Source organism: Charadrius vociferus, unplaced genomic scaffold, assembly GCF_000708025.1.
Source record: "Charadrius vociferus isolate BGI_N301 unplaced genomic scaffold, ASM70802v2 scaffold90, whole genome shotgun sequence".
Classification (NCBI taxonomy): Eukaryota; Metazoa; Chordata; class Aves; order Charadriiformes; family Charadriidae; genus Charadrius; species Charadrius vociferus.
The window spans coordinates 7,219,945-7,230,766 of record NW_009647222.1 but is presented as its reverse complement, the minus strand read 5'-3'; the positions used below and the strand labels follow the sequence as shown (position 1 = coordinate 7,230,766).

The 10,822-nt window shown below is 38.0% G+C and overlaps 1 protein-coding gene across 1 annotated transcript in view; it reads left to right on the top strand.

The window, feature by feature from the left end:
* Positions 1-2,384: 2,384 nt before the first annotated feature.
* CMAS (cytidine monophosphate N-acetylneuraminic acid synthetase) overlaps positions 2,385-10,822 on the top strand; it is a gene marked incomplete at its 5' end in the record, with an annotated part of 11,313 nt that continues 2,875 nt past the window's right edge. Inside the window, 7 exons of the mRNA XM_009879771.1 lie at positions 2,385-2,541; positions 2,774-2,929; positions 5,437-5,570; positions 6,848-6,942; positions 7,727-7,898; positions 9,729-9,879; positions 10,620-10,820. Of these exons, the coding sequence (XP_009878073.1) occupies positions 2,385-2,541; positions 2,774-2,929; positions 5,437-5,570; positions 6,848-6,942; positions 7,727-7,898; positions 9,729-9,879; positions 10,620-10,820 (1,066 nt within the window). The remainder of the gene's footprint in view (positions 2,542-2,773; positions 2,930-5,436; positions 5,571-6,847; positions 6,943-7,726; positions 7,899-9,728; positions 9,880-10,619; positions 10,821-10,822) is intronic.

The following is a 10,822-nucleotide window of genomic DNA, read 5'->3' as shown; positions in this document are numbered from 1 at the left end:
GGGTTTGGGAGTTTTGGGGGTGTGGGTTGTGTAGTGGGGAGATCCTGGCTGAAGGAGCGGGGCTGCCCTTAGCAGGGTAAGGATCAGGCCCGAGCGTGGTGCGGGGGGAGCGGGCTGCGCCCCACCGTGGGCTCTGTCAGCTGCCGCCTCCTGGCGAGGGTGGGCCCCGAAGGAGTCAAGGTCTTCTACAAAACAGTAATTTAAAAGTATGGCTGCATTAAATGAAACTGCTAGGCTGTAGGTAGTCCCCCTCATCACAGATGGCTGCGGTTGGTGGTCTCCTGGTCCCACCTGCGGGGCTGGTGAGGGCTGCTGGGACTGAACACAGCTGAGCCTGGGTGTCTCTGAGGACGGAGACTCCAGGGCCTTTCTGGGCACCGGTTCCAGTGATTGATAACCCTCAAGGCTGAAAAAAACGTTTTGTGATACCTAATTGGCGCTTTCGTTCTTGCAGTCTGTGTCCTCTTACTGCCCTCCTCCAGGAAAAGTATCTCTGTTTTTCTCTCTACCTGCCCACCAGGTACTTGGAGATGGCAATAAAGTTGCCCCCTTGCCTTCTCTTCGTAGGACTGAATTGAAATGGCGTTTTCAGCCTCCCCTGGCATGCATGGGCTCCCAGGCCCCAGTCATCGTGCTGGCTCTCTGCTGAGCTTGCTCCAGTTTTTCTTCCTTGTATTGGGAGCTCACAGTTGGGCAGAGCACATAAATGTTGAGTGGAAGGCAGTAATTGTGTGTGCCCAAATGACACAGAACATAAGCTCAGTTTGTGGCAAGTGCACAAAACTTTGCCAGCAGTAATTAGAGCCAGACAGAAACAAGTATGTTAGGATTAAGAATATGGGCATTGCAAACTTCTTTTTTTCTGCCAGAACAAAACTGAGAATCTCTACACATACTGATAAGCTTAATTAAAACCAGTGCGTGGTTGGGATGCGCTTGGTATGTGGCATACCTGGGTGCAGGTTCCCAGTGCAAACCTACTGGATTATGTTCAGAGCAGGGATTTGATGTAGTCAAGTAGAAATGTAGCCCAGTTAGATTCAGAGCTGGAAGTAAGCATAAGCCTTCTGTATCTCATAGCTGCTGTACCATTGCCTGTTCTGGAAAATCTTTTTGACTATATCTGAAAAGTAGAGGAAGCATCACTGACTTGTTTTATTTTTAATAACGAAGCGGTCAAAAATGTTTCTGAACTAGATTAGTGATAATTACTTAATGCATGCTAATCCACGTTGCTTAATGACCTGTGGTGAGTATGGTGGTTTGAGCAACCACCTCATTTTCTATTTGGCATATGAATTTGCACAACAGGAAGCCAATTAGGGTTATGCAGCATACCTTTGAGGCATAACAGGTGCATTGGATGGCAGTGCACTAGGTTTTCTAGTCACCTTTGAAACAGCTGTGCTGGGAGCCTACGTGTTATACAGCAAAACTATTGGTTGAATAGGGAGTGTATATTTAAGCTAAATAGCCTGAAGCAGTTTATGGAAAATACCTCTTCCGCCTTTGTTCACGCGGGTGTGACTTGACATTGCTGTCATACATATTCTGATGATCCCATGATGTCTTTGGTTGAAAAAACTTAAGTAAAGTACCCTTTGCTATGTATGAGAATGCCACTGTTGTGGAGAGAAGGGTTATTTTTCATAGTTTTTATATTTCATATGCTTTTTTTGTCCCAACGATGGCAGCAGTGGCCTCACAGTGCTCAGGTGGTGTTTATCATCACATAATATTCAGACTTAGCCCTTCCTTTTGTAAACGTTTATTATCCCTGAACAATGACAATCTTGCTTTACCAGTATTGAAGGTTTTCTGTGCCAAAACCATATGTGATTGTAACTTGAACAGCTCTTTCTCTGGGTTTGTATGGAGCCTAATTAACAGATTTTAAAACACTTGCAGAATAAGCTAATCTTCCAACTATGCGGCAGTTTTACTTGTTGTCAGCCTTGTTTCTGAACTCTTAAATGATTTTGAATGCCTCATTCAACCCTTTCACAATTCATTGATCTGTTAGCATGCCTAACAAATTGTGGCATGCTGACACTGGATTTTTTCTGGTAATGCTTCTGAATTTTATGTTGCTTAAGCTTCCTATGTGGAAGATAGATCAAATACCCTACAGTATTAAATTGAAGTGCATCCCAGGGTTGAGATTTTACAATCTAGTGAATGTGTGTGTTTTATCCCTATAGTTAAAAGTTGCTTGTTGGACTGACATGGATAGTTTTACTAATGCAAATACAAGAACTAGTTCCTTTCATTGCAAGGTGTAGTAAATACATAAGCCAGGGTTTTGTTCATGTTGGATTATGGCAGGCAAGTCAACAATGCTGGGATTTATTCACCACAACAATTCTTTATATTAATTTCTGTCACTGTCTACCAACAGTATATGGGTTTCTACAGACCATGATGAAATTGAGAAGGTTGCAAAGCAGTTTGGTGCTCAAGTTCATCGCAGAAGCCCTGAAGTTTCTCAAGACTCCTCAACTTCTCTAGAAGCTATCAGGGAGTTTCTTAATCATCATCATGGTAAATCAGTAGTGAAATATGCTAAGCTTTTATGTTGTAGCCCCAGAGGGATGATGTACTTATTATCTAGAAAAATAAGTAAAGCCTTTAGTAAGTAAAGGCTAGAAAGATTCTCCTTTTTTTTTTTTTTTTTTTTTTTTTTTTGTGGCATCCACTCATACCATGCACACTTTGCGGTTGTGTGTATTAAAAATATTAATTATTTCATAAATGTTTGTTTGTTTTTCTTTAGAGGTTGATATTGTAGGAAATATTCAAGCAACATCTCCCTGTTTACATCCCAGTGATCTTATAAAAGTGGCAGATCTGATCCAGAAGGAGGGGTTTGATTCTGTCTTCTCAGTTGTGAGACGGCATCAATTTAGATGGAGCGAGGTAAAAAAAGGAGGTAATACTTAGCTGTTTCTGGTTACAATTATACTTAACCAATTTTTTTTCCAAATGGTTTGTTTTCATACCCATGGTATTTAGATTAGGAAGGGATATCAGAGGCAGGGGCTGAGTTCTTGGAGAGGTGTGAGATGGCTTAGAAATTCCTTTTTAGTAGTGCTGTTTTGATATTACATTGCTTAGCATTTCTGTAATTGTTTTGTCAAATTGATAAGGTATTGAAAATTAAAATGTTATTACCTGGTCTAGGACCAAAATATAGCTCCCAAAAACTTTACATGTTAACTTCTGCTTCGCAGGTATTCATGTGCATATAGCTATGACACTGAAGTCCTGTCTTAACTAGGAAGGTGTTTGTTTTTACTATGCAGATGTAACAAATGACAAATAATGTGAGGTAAAGTCTTAGTGAAGATGGGTTGTCAACTTCTTAACCTGGAGACTTAGGTTTTGTTTCAGCCTGCTAATTTGGCTGCTGACTTATGTCACATTGCAAACTGTCTTTGAGTCATGAGGGCTGAACTCATGTTAATGACCTGGTACAGAAGAATATGACTATTTTTCCCCAAGAAAATATGACTCTCAACTACAGTTGCCAAGATGACTAAAGACTGAAATCTTTACTTACGAATAAAGATTGTACCTTTTGTTTTGTGCAAAGAACTATTTCACGTTATCGATGTTGTTTTTCTTCCTGTGATTAAAGCAGAAATGTTTGCTGCTTTTTCTCCAAATGGTTAGTGCATATATTGCCACATTGTTATTTTTCAAAAACAAATGTGTTACTCAGATAGTACAATTATTCTGCTGAAATGAAAAAAAATCATCTAAAGCACTTTATATGAGTTCACAAAGCATCTTGCTGTAAAAGAGCATGTGAAATGAATGAAGCTTGGTATTAGAGCTAAGTTGGAATAAAAGTTAGGCCTTTGTTTAGAATAAACAGCTGACTTGAACATTCTCATTGTTCCTCATAAGAGAAGAAATAATGTGACACAGTTTGTTCATAAAGTGTAAGAGGGGCATTAAAATGGTGAGTGGCAGTTTTGTGTTCTGTGGATTACATTTTAGGGAACTTAGTGAAAGTCCACTTCACATCTTGAGATGCTAGAACGGACATCTGTGAAAGACTAAACCTTATCTGGATGTACTGTGTGGCTTTCTGAAGTCATTGTGTGCCACCTAGGCTCTATAGGTTGATTATTAAAATAAAAAAGCCTCAAGGCCTACCTAAAAGAGCAAATAATTCTTTAGTATAAAATGACATCTAAGTCTTTTAATGTGGCGAGAGATAAGGAATCATTCAGTTGCAAGGACTATATGCAAGGAGAACAAGGAACACAGTGTGCAAACATTAGCAGCTTAAGGGTAAAAGCAAATGGCCTTTCAGGAGCGTGGTGTTTCAGTTGACAGCAATTTGCAGGAGCTTTATACAGTTTAGCATTGCACTCTTTTTTTTCTTTCTTTTTTTTTTTCCCATTTTTTTTCAGGTGGCTTTAAAGTACTGATTATGTTAAAAAAATACTACTGTGTATTTCTGTTGTTCCGTCTGCATTAAGGTTTAATATTGATGTACCCTGAAAGCAAAAGGTGTCTCTCTCTGACTGGAAATGTTTACTTCATTGAGCACAAAGCTCTAGTGTATTTATGAAATACAAGGTGTGTATATATACTAAAGTCTCAGGATGTTTTGGGTGCTTGAGAATGCGCTCTAAGTTTTTGATGGTTACTAGATCATGAGACCCAGGGAATTTTAGCTCCTTTGTGCATGTGAATTTGGGTGGTGTAAGGACAGAAGTCTCTGGTCCTTGGTTCAGTTTCTGCTGCATGCACTGCTGGCATTGATAACAATATGGCACCTTATGTTTGTTCACAGACACTTCTTTATTTGTGTACCACTTATGAAAAGTTAATATAATGTGTATCCTTAAATAGGAAATATTTTGGGGAACTGCCAAGATGTTTTCACAGGCAAAATTTCTTCTCATGTGCTCTTTTTTCACATTCCAGATTTCAGGTTGGTCCTCTCAGCTCTCAGAGTTCACTCAGTGCATTCCTGGGTTGAGGTGTAGGTAGCTGAATGGTATTCTTGGTGTTTACCCTCATTGCAAGTTAAACCCCTTCCTATCATGTACTAGGAGAGTACGGAAAGACTATAGTATTGCTTTCACATTGTCAAGGACAGTCTAGAAGAATGTCACCCCTACTCCTTTTAGTTACCAGTTTTGGAGCTGACAAACTCTCAGGTTTTGGGAGGCTTTTTTTAAGTTGGAATGAAAAATTTCCTTTTCTTCTGCTAGAAATAGAGTTTGTTATCCACAGTTCCAAGAAAGAGCAAGCGATTCAGTGATTCTTTATAAAGCTAAGCAACGAGAGGCAATAATGAAAGAAGTTGGTGATGGAATTGTGTCCTTAATTTTTCAACGGAACACTATTTAAAGAAAGTTACGTGACTCTGAACGGGGATTCTGGAAATCTTATTTTGTTGTTTTTCTCTGTTCACAGAAAACAAAATGACAGAGCCCCAAAACTTGAATCCAGCAAAACGATACCGGAGGCAAGATTGGCCTGGGGAGCTGTATGAAAATGGCTCATTTTATTTTGCCAAGAGACATTTGATTGAGAAAGGCTACTTGCAGGTTAGTGCTTCTGTTTTTCATGCTCTTTAGAATAACACATCTTTTGTTACAGAGGGTTCTGAATTCAATAATGTCTTTCTATTTCTGATGCAGTCAGGATGAAGTAACAACACTTTGACCTTAGGACAGTTTGCTTAACTTAGCAGGGCTAGCTGTAGCTAGGGCAGTTCCATTAACAGCATCCTCCACAGCAAACAAATTTATACAAATGATTTTGAGCAGTATGTAGCTATAAACCTAAAACAATACAACACCGAGTTTCACATCAGTTCACCATGATGTCAGTGCATATCTTACAATTCATTTTAGTGGTACTAAGGGTGTGAAACTCACCTTCATGCAGTGTCATAGGCTTCTCATCTAATCTATAAACTTGTATTCTTGGCCAGTTTAGTCTTATGCCAATTTTCTACTGTAACTTAAACAGTCTTTTTCTCTTTCCTGATGTTCACGTCCCAGTGTAGTACTGCAGAACGAATGTATTTACTTCAGCTTTCATTTTGTTTGTCTACAAGTATAATCTCTCAGTTTTCTCATGCAAGACAAGTTTTCGATCTTACGGATCATTTCCAATATTTGTCAGCAGAACTGAAAGAAAGCCCAATGTAGATATTTCCATATTTCTAATGGGAATACCTTACTAGGTATGTCAAGAATACCAGATTCTTATTTCTCTCTTTTCCAGGTACCTCACTAATGCAGAGATACTAGCTTTAGGTCTCTATAGTTTGCACAGACCCGTGCAGTGTCAGCTAGTGCTGTGTGGACTTGCAAGCGTTGATCTGGATAGTACAATTGTGCTGAATTCTGCATTTTATGAAGGTTGGGCCCTCTGAGGGTCGGGGCTTTTAGTTTTCTTAATTACATTGGAATATGGCAGATATTTTTCTGATTGAAATTAAGTCTTTGTGTAGACAGTAAACAAAATTAGCGTTTACTTACTGAGATTATGCTTAAGATATTACTATTTTACTGTATTAAAAGACCTAGTGAAATCAGTGTGGCATAATGATTATAATGCATTAACATCTATCTTCCATGCTTTCTCTAGTTGTAAAATGAAAATACTTATTAACCATTGCTTGTAGAAAGTTGTTTCAAATGCTTGGTTTGGTGTCACTGGCAAAAACATCATTATGGATGGTTCACTTATATTTTAGGCTACTGTGACCACTGTGTAACCAGATTCTTAGCTTTCATTACATGGTACTAAATTGTACAGTTTTGTATTTCTATTAACCCAAGCGGGAAATTTTAATGGGTTCTCTTTTATTTAGGGTGGTAAAATGGCCTATTATGAAATGCGTGCAGAGCACAGTGTGGATATTGATATAGACATTGATTGGCCTATTGCAGAGCAGAGAGTATTGAGGTAAAAGCACTTTTTATTCTTTTATTTTTTTGATATTGCTCATTGCTTCAAAGTATCGTCATGTGAATTCATAATGCGTGTAACATAAGTAATCAAGACCAAAGATAATTGGACACTTTATTTCTGCCCATTGTTTTTTCCTGTCTCTTGAAATCATCTGAATTACCTTCACTATGTTTTGTTTTCCTTAAAAAAAAAAAAAAAAAAAAAAAAGTAGTTCAACTTTGGGAAAAAGGTAGGCCCCACTATACCGAAGTAATGTGTTACCATCATCTGTGGCTTTTCCAGCTGAGTAGTCCTAGGCTTCCAGGGTCTTGATAGACTTCCATGGTCTTGACCACATTTACTGGTGCACATGACAGATCATTCATGTAGAAGACATGAGCTGATTACATCTTGCCAGCTGCCTTTCCTTTGCAGCTACTCTGCACCTCTTTAAGGAAATAATGGGTGGGACCGGAATATGTTTTCTGTGCCTATTTCATCCTTTACTCCATTTTGGTTTTGCCCCAAATAAATGACACAGAACATAACCTTTTATGCTAAGGAATTAAATCTCATCTTAATTTTTAAATGGAGAGCATAATTGAGCTGTCTTTTGGATCGTTCTGGGGTTTTTTTCTTTGAAGAGGGAGAATATAGTTGGAGAGTGAAGATGATGAGAAAAGGCATGAAAAAAATTTCAAAGCTGATTCTTTTGTCTGAAGATCACAACTGTATTTTAAATGTTTGGGTTTGGAGCGTGCAAAAACTTCCATCCTAAAAAGATGACTTCTTTGTCTAGCTTTGGATATTTTGGCAAAGAGCCATTAAAAGAGGTGAAGCTATTGGTTTGCAGTATTGATGGATGCCTGACAAATGGTCGCATTTATGTGACAGAAGATCAGAAGGAAATGGTCTCCTACGATTATAGAGATATTATTGGTATCGATCTATTAAAGAAAAGAGGAATCCAGGTAAGTGTTGTTCTGAAGTGTGAGGCTTTATTTCTGATGTAACCTGAACGTTAAGATTCTAAAACCCTGCAGCATAAAAGTTGAAGTTTCTTCAGAGTACTTGTGATCAAGCAGCATAATACATTGGTTCAGGTTTGGGACAAATGTTGTTCTTGGATCCTTTAGAGGAATACAGGTGTTTTGAGAAATTTCTCAATCTCATTCATAGCTATAGCATCTTTCTCTTTTTGTCCTGAAAAAATGTGCAAAGAATTTTTTATAGTGTTTTACTAGCACCAATCATCGTGTTCTGTGTAGCCTAGACACTCATTAATTAGAAGTCAGCTTTATCAAGCAGGGATATGTTGTTACCTCTTGGCTATAAAAGAGGAAGAAATACCCCAGGCAAATTAGTCGGTTCATCCTAGATCACCCATGATTGTTGCAAAGAGGGGAAATCACCCCCCCAAACACTTCTGTCTGCATATTTGTTTTAACCATAACTTTGGTGCTTTGAAGTTGTAAGAATTCAGTGTAAATGAAAAACTAAACTAACACAGATTGTATCATGGCTATTATTATGGATTATTATTTCTGCTACTAAATTCTACTGATCTGAATATTTCCTTCCATTTATGTAAAAATTAGCCTCCTGGCTGTTTTCTATCTGTGCTGCTGCTTTTGATATAGCTGGAAGATTTTTGAGGGGGTAAGAACTAAGTACAGATTTAGGCTGCCTTCAAAGAGCCTTAACTCAGTCCTGTTGCAGATTGAGACGGGCATGGAAAAAACAAAGGTAGCTATACCCCAAGTAGGCTTCTCCAGATCCAGTTTTTGGAGTCTCTATTGTAGGGGTTTTTTTAAATAACAGGTTACACTAGACATTCATACATACTTAGATGCAGCTGTTACTGCCTTGGGGCAGTAAAATGGATTAGATGTTTTTTTCAAAACTCCCTCAGCTTCATTTTCTGTAAGGCAAAAGGAGAAGGAACCTTGTAATCACTTTTGTTGCCTGTGGGAGCCCGTTTCCATACTTACTGTGTATCTTTCACTGAAAACCTCCTGGTCTTTATGTATTTCTAGTATATATTGCTGATGTAGTCTTGCTTTGTGCACCACTCCTGTTCATCCTGTACTTAAAATCAGTGTGGAGTATTTGTTAGTATTTAAATAGCAATTAGGGAAGATAAACTTGTCCACAGCTTGGACAGAAGACCTGGAGGGATTGTGTCAGAGTTTTAAAAATCCTGCTGCAATTATCTTCTGGTTTTAACCTGTGTTGTACATAGTTTCTGAAATTTCAAAATTGGAATGAACTTTTGGAGATTAATGTGTTATGTTCCTTCAGTCTGTATAGTGTTCTGTTGATGCTCTGAAGTCCCACTGTAAAATAAAATGATGTTATTAGGTAGGGGAGTGACGGAAAATACTGCATCATATTCTGCTTCTACAAATATTCTCTTATTCCCTACTGTGGCTCAATTAGATGATATTGTACTAGATAGTCAGCATGCCACTGTACTGTGGTATCCAGTATTTTATCTGGTACATATTGCATTAAAAAAGACAAATGTAATTTTTTTTTTTTTTTAAACATTGGGGAAGCCTGGAGAATAGTGTTTCACTTTCCCAAAGCAACTTCAAGACTGTAATGTGGTTTTCGATGTTAGTCACTTCTGCTTTGAGTTTTAATTGAAGAAAACAGTTATTCAATGCGTTTCTGGTATCTGTATCTGCGAAAGCTTGTATGAGCAAAACTTCTGTGTGTTTTTTCTTTTTTAATAAACAACTTACATGTCTTAGATCTTTGTATGTAGAATTTACTCTAACGTGACTTTATTTTAATAGGTTCGACTCATCTCTGAAAGAGATTGTTCAAAAACACTGTCAGCTATGCAGCTGGGATGTGTAGCAAAAGTTAGTGCAACAAATAAATTGCAAGTCCTGGAGGACTGGCAAAAAGACATAGGTTTGAGCTGGAAAGAAGTCGCTTACTTGGGTCAGTTCCTTTTTTTTTTTTTTTTTTGGGTAGTAAAATTTGTACAGCATACACAAATACAAACTTCATAGTGCTGCTCAGCTTCTTCAAATCACTTTGCTCTCTTTTAATACACTAAACTTAATGGGATTGCCATACAAATTACAGCACGCAATCACCAAAAGCAGGTACATACTTTAAGGCTTGTTAGGGTACAATCTAAATATTAAAGGCATTGATGAATCAGTGTCTAATTTGGTAAGGGAAATCGTAGCTGTTTTTATAATGAGACTTAGGAAAGCTTTTCATATTACATAAGCATACAGTTACAGCTCACAATTTTGAACTGATTCTAGTTCATTTCAGATGGATAAAGTATAGATTGTATTCTGAAATGGAAATAAAGAAATGGACAGAATTAAAACTGAAAGCCGTATGATTCTGTAGAAAACTATATTTCAGTGATAGCTGAAGTACATAGTCCTGCAAATGCTTATTCAGTTGCTCAAATAGTTTTACTATTCTTAAGAGTTCCATTCTCTTGCCTGAAAATTGTGTGAAGTGTGATCAGCGTTTACATGTATCACAGATTTTCTGAGAACTGACTCAAATGTGCAAAGTACTGTTGAGCTGCTGAGATGAAAATTGTGGCAAGAGTACAAATTTTTAGAAACAGATTAGTATGTACACAGAAAGATACTGAGCTTGCTTAGTTTTTCCCCTTAGTGATATTTTGCCTTGTCTGTCATCTTTCTCAATAGGAAATGAAGAGTCTGATGTGGAATGCCTGAAGAAAGCTGGCATGAGTGGTGTGCCTGCTGATGCTTGTGCAGTTGCTCAGAAGGCTGCTGGTTATATCTGCAAAAACAATGGTGGCTGTGGAGCTGTGCGGGAGTTTGCAGAACACATATTCCTGTTGTTAGAAAAAGTGAACTCTGCAAGAAAGCAAATGGAAGAAATGAGT